We start from the raw sequence: 15,356 nt of genomic DNA, 5'->3' as shown, positions 1-15,356 counted from the left end.
GAATATAGTCAATTCCAAAATTAATATCGAAGGGAAGGACTGTTGAAGATTAGTGAAGAGGGAATGATAGTAAATGTGACCAGAATTTCGGAAACGTATGGGGCTCACTGGGGCTTTGCTGATTTCCTATACTTACCTGTTCTACTTCCATGTCTTTGTATCTCTTCACAGTCTCGCTCTGTCTTTTTCAGAGTCATTGATGCCATCTGTTGTTAAAGGATTTTTAGTAAAAATGGCATTGGAAGATTACATACTCTTATGGTAAACATAAAATTATAAAACATGCTCAGGAGTGTTCAATTCAAAGAACGAAAACATCGCTGATGAAAAGGTACAAAAGTTGTCACTGGGATGGTACAATGGGGCTAAAGGCACACCTTAAGAAAAAATGTGCTTTTCACTACTCTCAAAGTGTATGATTGCAGAAAATAATATATCTTTGAACATTGATGGAGCAACAGATTTTGTGATAATTCATAAAAGTGGTTAATTTTGTTTAAAAATACTATAAATGTATGAGGTGGTGAGGGGGGCCTTTTACCCTACAGACACATGGAGTAAAAGGCTCCCCAGCATGGGGTAAAATGCACACAGTATTGATACAAATACTTTAGCTAAAATAATATGTTTTTAATAATGTCTAAGTTAATACTTGTTCAAAAGAATCACTTTAGCAAAGTTTGTACTATTTTCTGTTTATTTTGATGAATAAAAGAATTCATTTTTGTTCAATAAATATACTGTCATTAAAATATGTTAATATAAAAATATATTTTTAAAATACGGAAACAAAATTATTTTAAAAAGTAAAGATTCTGAAAGCATTGAATGAGATCCCGTAATATTAAATATAGATTTACAGTAGTAACAATAAATTATAGTTTATTATATGATATGATTAATATCATATTTTTAAATATGATTGTTTCATTATAAATATGGGTATTATCTCTAAGGTGGACACCCAATTTGATATATGATATTTACCATCTGAATCTAACCATGTCATGTCAACAAATGGAAAAGTCAGCAGCTGTTTATTATCATGTTAATTATTGTGTCTTTTGCCCCAACAGCATAGGCGCTTTTTACCCCAAATACCATACTTTTACATTCTTCCATTACTGAAAAACTGTTACTTGAATTACCTTGAACAAAACTGAAAATCATTAAGAAGACCTTTGTTTGAAAATATAAACATTAATTTAATTGATTCTCATTTGCTACTTAAATCAACAACATAAAAAAAAAAACATCAAATATAAGCGCAAAATCAACTTGCGCTGCTGCCCGCGATCACATCAAGGATCAGACAAATTTGCACGTGCATCTTAAAAAGCGAATGTTTAGGAAATTGCTGCGGCAAGTTTTTGTGCCATCTAGTGGTTTACAGGAAAATAAAATCAAAGGTGCCTTTTGACCCGCGGCGCCTTTAGCCCTGTTGAACCCTATACCCTTTAAAAAGGTTCTAATATGGCAATATTTTTATTATCATTACAAGATACATTTCTTAAGGACGATACAAACCCTGCACCTTTTATTTATTTTTATTTACCTTTTTGTTTATTTTGTGATAACGATGGTTAACTTTACATTACCCTAACAGAGTGTCTGTGTGTACAGGTTTGACTGTACCTGTGAGCACCAGCTCATTAATAATAGTGAAATATCATGAAAATTGACATAAAATGTCCATATAATGTTTCTCTTTAAATCTAATCATGTGTTCAGGTTTCTACAAGGGTTGGTTCAGGGGTAAGGTTTGGGTTAGAAGATAGAAAATATCAAATTAAACAAGATACTAATTTAGATGAAAAACTTTTAGTCATTTAACCCTCATGAACATATATAACAGATGAGAAATTTTACTTTCATTCTTCAGAATTGTTCTGTAAATCCTTTTTTTTTTTAACACAGTCTTATGACTTTTATAGTGTATCCATTTATTACTGTAGCCCATTTTTAACTGGTGATAACAGAAATGAGCTACTAGGGTGTAATAGCGTTACAACACCTCAACTTCTATTTTACTCCCTGGAGCAACCAGACACATTCGAAAATATCATTAACGTTTATTTTCATGTAGTAATACAAAGAATATAGGTGTATTAATTTCTGGGGAAAGATAATGTTGCTAGTTAATGTAAAGTTGTCATGATTACTGTCTTGTGTTGTGGACTCTTATTTTGAAGTACTGTATAGTTTTGTTCGCATTGTTCCTGTATTCTGATTTATTCTGTTTAGCTCTTGTTTCCTTTGTTTAATTGCCTGCCTTAGCAATTTCTATAGTTAAACTCGTTCCTTAGTTAACCTTCACCTGTTGTTACATTTAGATGGACTGCATTCTTTTGTTCAGTATCTTCCCTAGCTCTTTGTGTTCCTTAGTTCTTTATGTTTTGTTTGTTTGTTATAATAAACCCTGCACATCCATTCTACACCTGTCATCTGTTTTGTTCCTGCCAGTGTTACAAAAGTTAAATGTTGAGCAAAACATATAAATCAACAAATCTCATTCCAGTGCATCTTACGACTTTGGCACATTTGCATGAAAGTAAACAGTTCAATAGTTCTCTCGACCACGAAAAGATCAATAGAGCAGCTGCCAGTTTACCAAAGGTTGTATTTACAGGACAAGCACAATGATTTACGGGAAATCTGAAATGCGCTGCTGAAAAATCTTCTAGCTCCTTATAAGTCTCCTGTCTGATGCACAAAATTTCATTCAGTTCCACAACAGTTTTCTATGCGGAAAGGAAAGGGCACAGGGAAACATGTTTTTTTTCACAGTAGTTACATGAGTAAAGTGCATTTTCAGACTCATGAACACATAATGTCATATAGTTGACACTTTGCCTAATAAATATTTTTATTTGGGACTTTTGAAATGTACACTTTACAATAATGTTCATTAGTTAAACATTAGATAATGTATTAACTAACATGAACTAACCATGAGCAATACATTTGTTACTGTATTTACTAATCTTCGTTAACATTAGTTAATGAAAATCCAGCTGTTCATTGTTTGTTCATGTTAGTTCACAGTGCATTAAATAATGTTAACAAGAATTTAATAATGTATTAGTAAATGTTGAAATTAACATTAACAAAGATTTTTAAATGCTGTATAAGTGCAGTTCATTATTACTTCATGTTAACTAATGTAGTTAACTAATGTTAACTAATGAAACTTATTGTAAAGTGTTACCATTATGTATATAGTTAGAGGGTTCATGAATGGCAACCATATTAGTCTGGGTACATCGTTTCTTTGGTACATCGTTTCTGGTTTGAGTTTGCAGGGGATGAATTTAAACATGTTTAAAAAATAAATAATGGAAGGTGACAAATGCACATGATATTGAGGCACACAATTTTTACTAATGTTACTAATAAACAATTTTTTAAGTGCAATTATTGGAGCTTCTTTTGTAATTTTGGAAATCCTGCAAAAAAATCTTTCCAAGATCCTCCCCTTCCCAAATGTGTTGCCTAATCACCATGGGGTGTCAGAGAGAGAGAGCAGTTTGGACTCTGAGGGTCACGGAGGCAGGTATAAATCTGAGCTGCTGCAGGTTCACAGACGCTCACAGGAAGAGACACACAGACAGACAGGATGGACGTGAAGCTGCTGTGGCTGACTGTTGTTCTTCTCTCCTCACCCCTCCTCACACTGTGTGACCCGCTGTGAGTATTAAACACACCGTTTGCTCATGGAGTTTCTTATAGATCTGTTTTTGAGATTTCAAACGCTCTGATTTGATCTCCTCAGATATGTTCTGTCAGCTCCTAATTTGCTGCGAGTGGGTTCCTCAGAGAACGTGTTTGTGGAGGCTCAGGATTACACCGGAGGTGCTTTTGAAGTAAAGATCATAGTGCAGAACCACCCAAAGAAAGACAAGGAGATACTGTCCAAAACAGTGACACTGACGGCAGACAACAATTATCAGATCCTTACAGATATAACGGTGATGCCATAGTTTTTTTTTTGCTTGTGTGAGCTCATCTGTGTGATTCATCATCTAAACGTGTACAATTTAGTTTGTAAATGGTAAAATTATTATTATTATTATTAATAATTCATTTTCTGTTATTTAGATTGCTGATGATAAGAACTTCTTCTCTGATGATCCTCTGGAGAAGCAGTATGTGTATCTACAAGCTCAGTTTCCATCCAAAACTCTGGAGAAAGTGGTCATGGTCTCATTCCAGTCTGGATATATATTTGTACAGACAGACAAGCCCATCTACACGCCTGCTAGCACAGGTATGATTCAGTGAAAACATGGCAAATATAAAGCGCATTAAAGCACAAAGTGAATTTTAAATGTTACATCAGCATGACATCATAAATATTCTGTACTTTTGAACATATACTAGCAATTAAATATAGGAGAGATGGAGTGTGAATGGCCTCTGGTTTGCTCCACGAAATGGCTGCATTTGCTTTTTTGAAGTTTTTTATTATTATTATTATCACTAATAGAACTTCACAAGAGTTCATAGAATAAATTGCATTTGCCTCATGACATCTCAAGCTAAATTAAAAAAAGCATGTGTATATGTTGGAATATAAGCCATGTCATCATAAAGCCGTTACAAGCAATTTTGGATTTTTGTTGCTATCATAGCTATAGTAAAACACTAGTAACGCTTAGTAAAATAGTCGTTTATGGTGTCATTTTTTTAACACATTGAATGGCAAGTGTCTCAAATATGTATAAATAAAACAATCAGTTAAAACTTTCAAACAAAGTATTTCAGTTTTTGCTTTGACCTTTTTTGCAGTTCAGTACAGGATTTTCTCTCTGACGCCCAACCTGAAACCACTCAGTCAGTCTGGAGTCACGGTGGAAATCATGGTAAACATTTATATAAGTGCACACACACACATACACATACATACATTCATTTATTGATTCATTGATTCATACATATATTCATTCGTGACAGCTGTAATAAGCATCATTGCACTGATCTCAGTAGACACATTGGTAATGCTGATTTCTGTGTTTCTTAAGAATCCACAAGGCATCACAGTTTCATCAGAAAAGATTTATCCAGTGAAAGGGATTAAGTCCGGAAAATACGCCATTCCTGAGGTTTCCAGGTGTGTAAAACACTGATAGGTGTATTAACTCAGGTGTAACTGTACACCTGAGTGTACAGATCAAACATTTTTATCTGTCTATGGTAGGGTTCCTCAATAGGTGACCCACGAGGGACAAATGTTTGGTCCGAGGGCCTGTGCTGAAGTCAAATGTTTCTGTCAATGTAACGTTACTGTAATCATGTTGCTTGTACGAAATCACTGATAATTTTTAAGCAGCATCATTGACAACTTGCACTGTGCACACAGGATGCGGACGGCACTACACGATGGGTCAAAAGCAAATATAACAAACTAAAATCAGTGACGCTGTCTACATTGGATGTGTAAACAAATACCCCATTCTATTTCTGATGTACTCAACATGCTTGTGCTATTCGCTAGTTTGTTTTGATGCCTCCCATGTAGAAAGCCGACAACGCTTGCACCTGGTGACAAATTTAAATTCGAGATTTGATTAATTTGGATGAATATCAGGTACAGTACATAGCAAATGTTCTCAAGGGAAAAAAAACTCTCAGCTAATGCTGTAAACTATACAGGGAGTCAGTTGGCGTTACATTACTAATATTCAAGGTTACATTATCTTTTAACATACCTTCTGATGTTAATTCATGTTTATTTCGCACTGTAACTAGTAGTAAAGCGGAAGAGATGATCCTTTCATGTGCGTTTGTAATGAGGAGGCGGAAGCCGTGTTGGAATCCATGTGCTGAAGTTTATTAGGAACAGTCCAAAAGGAGTGTGAAGCCAGGCAAAGGGTCAAAACCACAAAAACAGTCCAACAGGCAAACAGGTCAAGGGGTAATCCAAAGGCAGGTGTCAAAAAGGCAGGCAAGATGGTCAAACACAAAAGCAATCCAAACAGGCAGCCAAGTCAAAAATGGAAATACAAAACGCTCGGTAAGGCAGTAGAACTGGCAATACTTCGCAAGGCCTGTTTGGTCATGCCATGCTTAAAATGGCTGCCAAACAGGAACTGACTGTAGAGTGAGCAGAGGGAGTAGCACACAGTCAGAATTCAGGTGAGGGCTCCCTCTGCTGGTGTGGCATTACAGAACCCCTCCCTCTAGGAGCGCCTCCTGGCGCTCTACGTGGACGTCCCCGTGGTCGTGGTGCTGGTCGATCGGGACTGGCTCGATAAAAGTCCTCAATGAGAGACGGGTTCAGGATGTCGTGGGCAGCTACCTATGATCTCTCCTCAGGTCCATAACCTTCCCAGTCCACCAAGTATTGGAGCTGACCCCCTCTACGTCTTGAATACAGCAACTCGTTCACCTTGTAAGCTGGTGAACCATCTACATCCAGTGGTGGTGGTGGTGGCTCTTGGTTCTCGGCATTGGGGTCAGCATCCGGGTGGACGGGTTTAAGGAGTGAGACATGGAAGGACGGAGAGATACGATAATTAGCAGGTTTTCCTTTTAAAAGTGATGTCAATGGAGAAGCAATCTGACTGTAGTTTCTAATGAAGCGTCTGTAGAAGTTTGTGAAGCCTAGGAACCTCTAATTCCTTTATCGTAGTAGGTTGGGGCCATTCAGTGACTGCTTGAACCTTGGATTCATCCATCTTAACACCTTGATGGCTGATTTTATATCCCAAGAAGGTTGTTTGTTTCACATGGAACTCACACTTTTCAGCCTTGACATACAGCCGGTTCTCCAGAAGACGGGTGAGCACTGTCTTGACATGACTAATGTGGTCGGCTTCTGACTTGGAATATATTAGAATGTCATCTATGTAGGCCACTACATACTGGTTCAAGAGATCACGAAAAATTTCATTGATGAAGGACTGAAAGACTGCAGGTGCGTTAGCCAGTCCATAGAGCATGACCAGATACTCATAGTGCCCCCTAGTGGTGAGGAAGGCAGTCTTCCATTCATCCCCTTCACGAATTCTGATCAAGTTGTAAGCACTTCTGAGATCAAGTTTTGTATAGATCTTGGCTTCACGTAGCTGTTCTAGGGGTGCAGGAACCAGTGGAAGGGGGTAACGGAACTTGACTGTGACATTATTCAGTCCTCTGTAGTCAATACATGGGCGTAAGCCTCCATCCTTCTTTTCTACAAAGAAAAACCCTGCAGCAGCTGGAGATGTCGAGGGGCGGATAGACCCATTGTCCATGGCCTCTTCTATATACTCCTCCATAGCCTGGGTTTCACTACGTGATAGAGGATACACTTTACTTTTAGGGGGCATGGCATTGGGCAACAGGTCAATGGTGCAGTCCCATGGTCGATGAGGTGGAAGTTGTGTGGCTTTAGCTTTACTAAACACTTCGGTCAGGTCATTATAACAGGCTGGAATCTTCGTGGTTTGCTTGGTATCTAGGCTTTCAATGCTTGTAGTGAGACATGGTTGGGTTACGGTGGAGTGCATGCAATGGGCTAGGCAAAATTCAGACCAATGAGTCAGTTCACCATAATGCCAGGAGATAACTGGATCATAGATAGATAACCAGGGAAAGCCAAGGATGATTTCATGTCTGGGTGAGTCAATGACAGAGAGATATGGCCTCTTGATGGAACAATCCGATATGAAGTGTAAGGGGTTGTGTCTGTTGGGTGATTCCATCTCCTATGGGTGCGTCGTTAACAGCGCTGATCTTGATAGGTGGTGTGCACGGTTGAGTCGGAATGTTGAATTTAGTGATGAGGTCTTTATGAATAAGGTTCAGGGCTGCTCCAGAATTGATCAGTGCTGTTGAATCAATAGAAATATTTTCAGTAGTCAGCCGAACAGGAAAGGTAAGTGACTTGATAGGGAGGAGAGAAAATTGTTCAATATTTACCCAGGTAGTATTCTTGTTGGTTTTCCGGGCCTTGTGAGGGCATTCCATGCTGTGGTGTCCTGCTTCACCGCAGTAATAGCAGAGGTTGCGCTGTCGCCATCAAATTCTCTCCTCCTCAGAGAGCCTGGAGAACCCCAGTTGCATAGGTTCCTGACTTGGCCTTGATTCAGGTAGTGAAGTGAGCTGAGGAACATGGTTAAGCTGATGTGTGGTAGGAGTGCTTGACGGTGATCATCGAGCCGATCTCCTCTTGGGAGCATTTCTCATTAAGTTATCAATTCTGATTGCAAGTGTCACATACTCAGAAAATATAGAATTCTCACCCTTGCAGGCCAGTTCAGTTTGTAGATCAGCATTGAGACTTTGTTGAAACACAGCCTTCAATGGAACATCGTTCCACCTACTCTGAGCTGCGAGCGTTTTGAATTCAATGGCATACTCTGCAGCGGTACGGTTACCCTGAGACATTTGAAGTAGTTGTGCTGATATATCCCTGCCCCCAGCGGGATATTCAAACACATCTCGTAGCTGATGAATAAAGTAATCATAGGAAGTTCTAAACATCAAATCAGCCTCCCAAACCGCTGCAGCCCAATCGATCGCTTTCCCAGAGAGTAGTGTCATCAGAAAAGCACATTTTTTCCCATCATAATTAAACTTGTCCTTCTGGTTATCAAAAAAAATCTCCACCTGGCGAATAAACCCTCTGCACTGTTCAGCAGAACCGTCAAACTTATCAGGCATAGCAACGCTTACCGTTTGCGGCGTGGGTGGAGGAAGCGATCGAATGTAGTGGGTCAGGTATTCGTTGGCAGACTGGAGCTTGTCGAGCTGTTCCTGGTAACCTTTAAGCACTTCACTTTGATAAGCAAACGCCGCTTGAAGCTCAGAAACTTCTGCTGGATTCATCGTTGGCGAAGTATTCTGTAATGAGGAGGCGGAAGCCGTGTTGAAATCCATGTGCTGAAATTTATTAGGAACAGTCCAAAAGGAGCGTGAAGCCAGGCAAAGGGTCAAAACCACAAAAACAGTCCAACAGGCAAACAGGTCAAGGGGTAATACAAAGGCAGGTGTCAAAAAGGCAGGCAAGATGGTCAAACACAAAAGCGATCCAAACAGGCAGCCAAGTCAAAAATGGAAATCCAATAATCAGTAATCAGAGAAAGCAGGCAAATGGTCATACACAAGGTAAACAGACTGTAGATACAAAACGCTCGGTAAGGCAGTAGAACTGGCAATACTTCGCAAGGCCTGTTTGGTCATGCCATGCTTAAAATGGCTGCCAAACAGGAACTGACTGTAGAGTGAGCAGAGGGAGTAGCACACAGTCAGAATTCAGGTGAGGGCTCCCTCTGCTGGTGTGGCATTACAGTGTTCCATGCTGCCGTTTCATTTGATCTGAGGAGGCAACTGTAATCTCCACATTAAACCACATTAAAGAGCACCAAAACGGTATTTATTGTTTAAATTCCATAATAAAAAGGACAGAATTTGACAGCTGAGACTTTGTTTTATATAAAAAAAAAAATAAAGCACAAAGCTTAATGTGATTTATTGGATGAGAGGCGCACTATAAAGTTCTGCTCATTCATCAGCTGAAAACAGCATAGACTAAAAGATCGATTTTTAAAATGGATAGTTCCCGTGATCATCCATCCGTCAACCAATCAGAATCCACCCTGCTTTAAAGATCTCGATCATTTAAAGTGGCAGATAACATTATTGTAGTGTGCGCTTACAATAAACAGAATGTTATTGTACGTTGGTGTGTCTGAACAAGACACTATGGGAAATGCCTCAGCATTACCCGTGTCTGAACATCATGTCTAAACGCAACAATTGTATTGGCCGACGACAACCTATGATGTCACTACCAGTATGACCGTAAGAATAAAAGGGCACTTGAGGAACACGTTGTTACATATTCAGTCACGTTCTGTTTGTTGTCATTTGTCACATGATCTCCTTTGTTCTGTTTTCCCGCCATCATCAGTCACCATGGACACTAACTTGATTGTCACAGCTGTTTGTCATTTTGGTTAGTTGCTCCATGTATTTAAGTTCCTGTTGCTCCTATGTTCATTGTCCGGTCTCGTTTTTCATGAGTTGTGTTGTGTGCCTTCCTGTACCTGTTGGATTTATCTAGTAAAGACTTATCTTATCTCCTATCTCCTTCGTCGTGTGTTTCCTGCGCAAGCAACCTGTAACACACGTCATCCTCTTCTTCATCTTTAGGAGCATGTAAGACAGAAACACCATGGATGGCTGTTTGTCATTTTGGTTAGTTGCTCCATGTATTTAAGTTCCTGTTGCTCCTATGTTCATTGTCCGGTCTAGTTTTTCATGAGTTGTGTTGTGTGCCTTCCTGTACCTGTTGGATTTATCTAGTAAAGACTTATCTTATCTCCTATCTCCTTCGTCGTGTGTTTCCTGCGCAAGCAACCTGTAACACACGTCATCCTCTTCTTCATCTTTAGGAGCATGTAAGACAGAAACACCATGGATGGAGCACGTTTGACTCATCCAGCAAGCTGGATATGCTCATTTGATGCATTCCAATGACTACTGAAAGAGACTGGTAAGAAGCTTTGTGCTTCTTTTATTCTCTCTTGAGGGATAGTAGTCAACGTTTGCATGAGTGCGTTCGGCTCTCAAGGAAGTTAAACCCTTGAGCATTTTTATGAGCTCTTATGGCTTTCGAGCGAGTTGAAAAATGCTTGTAGCAATGCATTCATGGCAATAGACTTGTTACAGAGATAAGAATCTAGAGTGAACAGAGCGCACAGCTCCTGAGGGAGTTATGCTGTTTGGTGTGGTCGCTATGTTAGACTCTCTAGTGACAGTTGAGTTCCTGCAACCTGTGGTTCGTGGTCACTGTAGCCTCATATGGGATTGATCCGGGGTGTTGCTGGTAAAGCATGGGAGGAGTCTGATGGGAAGTCCTTTCTTTTTTGGACTCTTCCTGCTAGCTCTGATTAAGGTGGAATGTCTAAATCTGTGGAATTAGATGCAGTGTTAGATGAGGCAGAAGTTATTAATAAATCCGCCCCCTCTGCTGCCCATAAACAGGTAAAGGTTATACTATCTCCTGGAGCAGATCTAGCTATCTGTGCCAAAGCACACAACCAGTGAAACTGAGTGTTTATGGATGCTTATCGGAGCTGTGAGTAAAAAAATCATTAAATGGGTATATGTGAGTAAACACACGAGTGTGCTTTTCGCTCTACGAGCCATTTAAACATTAGTGTCAAGTTGAATGGCTCTCGGTGAGCCTCCTTGAGAAGTTGATATTTGGCTGAGCATGTTTAGCATGTTGAGTACTCCCTCCCTAAGAGTTTCATTTATTGTTAGAGTCAAGTTGAATGGCTTTCTGTGAGCCTCCTTGACAAGCTTAGTTATGGTTGAGCATTGTTAGTACTCCCCTCATTTTGAGGGTCATCATGCAGAGTACTTCGCTCCCTAAGAGCTCTGTTTATTGTTTGTGTCAAGCTGATTGGCTTTCTATAAGCCTCCTTGAAAAGTTTCATTATGGTTGAGTTTTGTTAGTACTCCCCTCATTTTTAGAGTGTTGATATGCTGTGAACTCCATAGGGCTGGACCAACAATGTTTTTGGCTAAGGTAAAATAAGATCTGCCTTCTGATGGTTAGCTCAGGTCTTATTGTCAGGTTAAATGGCCCTCTGTAGACCTCCTTGACAGAATGTTCAGGCATTTATAGTACTCCCTTTGCTTTAGAGGGTCATTATGCTGAGTACCCCGCTCATTAGAGCTCCCTTCTTTGTGAGAGTGAAGTTGAATGGCTTTCTCTAAGCCTCATTGACCCACTTTATTCTAGTTGAGCATTGGTAGTACTCCCCTCGTTTTGGAGGGTTATAGTTGACTACTCCGGTCCTTAAGAGCTCCTTTCTTTGTTAGAGTCGAGCTGAATGGCTTTATGAGTCTCCTTGACAAGTTCAGTAAACTAGTAAAGTTGTATAGCTCTCAATGAACCTCCTGAAAAACCTACATTGTTTAAATGTTGCCAGTACTCCCCTCTCTTCGGAGGGTCGTCATGCTGAGTACTTCACTCTTTAGAGCTCTGTTTAGCTTTAGTGTCAAGTGGAATGGCTCCAGGTGAGCCTCCTTGACAAAGAGTATCGTTAGGTCTCCTCTTGTTGAGACAGCCATCCTGCTGAGGCCTCTGCTCCCCAGAGTTCGACATGGTAAGGTACCATGGTTTCTTAATCAGGCCCCCTCTTGTTTTAGAGAGTCATTCTGCTGAGGCTCCTGCTTGATAGTGCCCCTATCTAGAAGGAGGAACTCTAAGTCACAGGGCTCCTGATAAGAAAAGCTAAAGTCATAGCTGCTGCCTTTAAATAGGAGTGGTACTGGGCCTCCTTTTATCCTGGAGAGTTGTCCTGTTGAGGCTTTCACTCCTCTGAGCCCTGGGGGTTAGCAGTGTCTGGTGCCAAGGCTCTCTGTGAACCTCCTTGATAAAACTGAAAAACTCCATAGAGTTCCGCCTAGATCATGTTGCCAAGTGGTACAGCTCTCAGTGAGCCTCATTGGTAGGGCTGCCTTTTTTGTAAAATGGTGTAGTTAAGCCTCTTCTCATTTTAAAGAGTTATCCTATTGAGCTCTTCCTTCTAGACAGTAGCACTAAGACTCTTTATGAGTGTCCTTGGCCACTGTCCTCAGGGTAGAGTCTTGTTTGTTGAAAGTCATTCCGCTGAGGCCTCCACTCCTGCAGGTCCTGGAGAACCCTTTTTCAGGCTGAGTTACTCCCTTCATTTGGATATGCTGAGTCTCTGCTTTCGAGGAATTCAGTCTCTGGAATTCGGTATGATGTTGCAATACCTTCTCATTAGAGGTCTCTGTGAAAGTGCTGAATCTAGAGATTCTGTTTAGGCAGACAGGTTGTAGGCTACTTCTGCTAGAATAGCGGAAGTAGGCCTCCCTGGTGATTCTAGGGATTGATGCTCATATGTCCCCCTGAAGTGACAGGCCAGAGTCTCTTTTGTGCCTGGCCATATTTCCTTAAAGGAATCTTTTCATTAGGTAAATGATTCCAAGCCTTTGAGCTCTACCCTTGGGCCAAGCCCTACCGCTTGGGGACTTTCCTCATTTAGGGTATGTAGCTTGGCCAGTGGCCTTAGGGGATAGTGTCACTGACAGCTTGCTGGTCAAACCTTTGGTAAATATGACTCTGACAATGAGGTCAGGAGAGTCAGCTTTTTGAGTGCTTAGTCACAGCCGATAGGTCATGCATTCCACTCAGCATGGCGGAGTGGGTATTTGTTCCTCATAGCGTCTTGCTCAGGTGCAGTGTGAGTTCCGATTCGAAAGGGAGTGTCTCAGGTTACAAATGTAACCTAGGTTCTGCCACATCTCCTTTATACTCATCTTAATAGTTTTTGTTCTTGGTTTGAATGGGCCTTTAGTCTGACAGTGAAAACATTGCAAGTGTTAAGAAAATAAAAGTAGACACTAAAAATAGACAATTCAAAAGTGGATGGACTGTACAGTTTTGTTTTAACTTGCCTGACTACCACAACATAAAGCCAATGTGTTGTTTATGTTGTTACCGTGACTGTAAAACATCAAATGGCATTTAATAACATTGAGGTTCGTGGCCCTTGGCTATGTATTGTTGAAAGTATTTGGCCCTTGGTAAAAACTAATTGAGGAACCCTGGTTTATGGTGTGTACTTCAGGACATTACCTACTAATTTATTAATAAACAGCAGCAAAACCCTGTTCATGGTCTATTATCATCTGTTTTGATGTCATGAATTCAGACGTGTATGTTCCTGAATGTGTTTTGTATTTTTCAGTCTTGGGATCTGGAAGGTGGTCACATGGTTCGCAAACACTCCTCAGAAGCAGTTTACTGCTGACTTTGAGGTCAAAGAATATGGTAAGTGTAACGTAGTCCACTGGAGGCGAGCGTAGTGAGAACCCAAGTGCAGTTTATTATAATCCAAAACATGAACAAAATACAAAAACAAAGATGTGGCTTGACTCGATGTAAACTAACACTCACTGAACAGCAGGTTACACAAACAAGGCTAGACGAGAACAGTAAGACATGAGAGCTATCTATATACAAGGACTAATGTACAATACCCTTGAGGTCTGTATCAATAAAGTCCACCAAATGAGACAATTCACAAAAGTCCTGAATGTAATTCTCCAGGGGACGATTCCGCTGGTGTAGTCGCAGAAGATTTTTTAGGGTCTAGCTTTCTGTAACAACGTCCCACTGGAGGCGAGCTTGAAGAACCCAAGTGCAGTTTATTTACATTACCGACATGAATTCAAACATAAACAAAATACCAAACAAACAAAGACTTGGCTTGACTTGATGACTTGAAACATGAACTTAGCACTCAACCAGCAAGTTACAGGGAACAGAGCTAGACAAGAGAGATAACAATGAGGGATATCTATATACAAGGACTAATGACAAACAAGGAACACCTGTGAACAATCAAGACAATGACCCTATCACAAAAACAGAACTAATAAACCACATGACTAAATCAACCAATGACAACATGACACATTAGGTTGTTCGACTTCATGCAAAGATCAGCTGCTGCCTGACAAAAGCAATGCATTCTGGTTAGAAAATTTGTCTGACTTTGATCTGTGCTGCAGCCGCCTTACGATCACATGTACCATCAAAGTACCACAAAAGCAAAACGAGACCAGCCGCCTATTGTAGCCGAAGAAGTGGATGCGATTAAAATTCCCATGTGTCGTCATCAAGGCTTTCGGAGCCTCAAAAAGTTGAACAAGCCTTCAAAATCAGCTGCGAAAGCCTTGATGACGACACACTTTATTCTCATTGGTCAGATTCTGTGATGACAAGGACGACGTGTGTTGCGTGTGTTCCTGTATTTAACCAATCTTGATATTGAATATCTGATATTCAAAAAATGGGAATTTCAATCGCATCCAATTCTTCGGGTACAATCAACGCAAAAATCACGTGGTCTGCCATGAATGACGTTGGTTCAGCACACTATGGAGAGCACGAAGTGTCCGAACTGACGGTCGTCTCTGTACTCCACTCCTGCCTGCAACAGGCAGATCTCACCAGCCGGTGGCAGGCTAGTGTAGTTCATCTCGAACAAGTCTATTCACAAGGGGAGCACATGGCAGGATCATATGAGGAGCAAGGGAAGCACATGACAATAGGAAGCACGTGGCAAACGTAACAAAAATAGCAATAAAACATGAAACATGAACCAAAACACCAAAACAAGACATGACAGTAAGATGTGTATCAGAAAACTTAATGTTGTGTAAAAATGTGATAACTAAAGTAATGTATTTATATATTTGTGTGTCTGTCTTGGTTTTAGTGCTTCCAACATTTGAAGTGAAATTAAAACCCAGTAGGTCATTCTACTATGTGGATGATCAGAGTCTGACAGTTGACATAGAAGCCAAGTAAGACAACATATGCT

At 40.3% G+C, this 15,356-nt stretch overlaps 1 protein-coding gene and 1 long non-coding RNA gene across 4 annotated transcripts in view; one reads left to right on the top strand and one right to left on the bottom strand.

Annotated features, from left to right (window-relative positions):
- Positions 1-3,406, bottom strand: part of LOC127515236 (uncharacterized) — a 44,517-nt gene extending 41,111 nt beyond the window's left edge. Inside the window, exon 1 of the long non-coding RNA XR_007930802.1 lies at positions 2,015-3,406. This is a non-coding gene — a long non-coding RNA (uncharacterized LOC127515236). The remainder of the gene's footprint in view (positions 1-2,014) is intronic.
- The window catches only part of LOC127512476 (complement C3), a 78,148-nt gene that overhangs the window by 39,769 nt on the left and 23,023 nt on the right, over positions 1-15,356 (top strand). Inside the window, exons 2-8 of one of the 3 annotated variants that reach the window (XM_051893687.1) lie at positions 3,612-3,687; positions 3,773-3,968; positions 4,099-4,267; positions 4,789-4,862; positions 5,022-5,110; positions 13,716-13,798; positions 15,252-15,339. The exons of 1 other annotated variant lie outside the window; for it this stretch is intronic. In XM_051893687.1, coding sequence (XP_051749647.1) covers positions 3,617-3,687; positions 3,773-3,968; positions 4,099-4,267; positions 4,789-4,862; positions 5,022-5,110; positions 13,716-13,798; positions 15,252-15,339 — 770 coding nt within the window. In that variant the 5' untranslated portion in view covers positions 3,612-3,616. Of the gene's footprint in view, positions 1-3,520; positions 3,688-3,772; positions 3,969-4,098; positions 4,268-4,788; positions 4,863-5,021; positions 5,111-13,715; positions 13,799-15,251; positions 15,340-15,356 lie in introns of those variants that run through there. One more of the 3 variants, XM_051893438.1, reaches the window with a different exon arrangement.

The sequence above is a fragment of the Ctenopharyngodon idella genome, chromosome 1, assembly GCF_019924925.1.
Source record: "Ctenopharyngodon idella isolate HZGC_01 chromosome 1, HZGC01, whole genome shotgun sequence".
In the NCBI taxonomy this organism is placed as follows: domain Eukaryota; kingdom Metazoa; phylum Chordata; class Actinopteri; order Cypriniformes; family Xenocyprididae; genus Ctenopharyngodon; species Ctenopharyngodon idella.
This window is presented reverse-complemented; position numbering and strand designations above follow the sequence as displayed.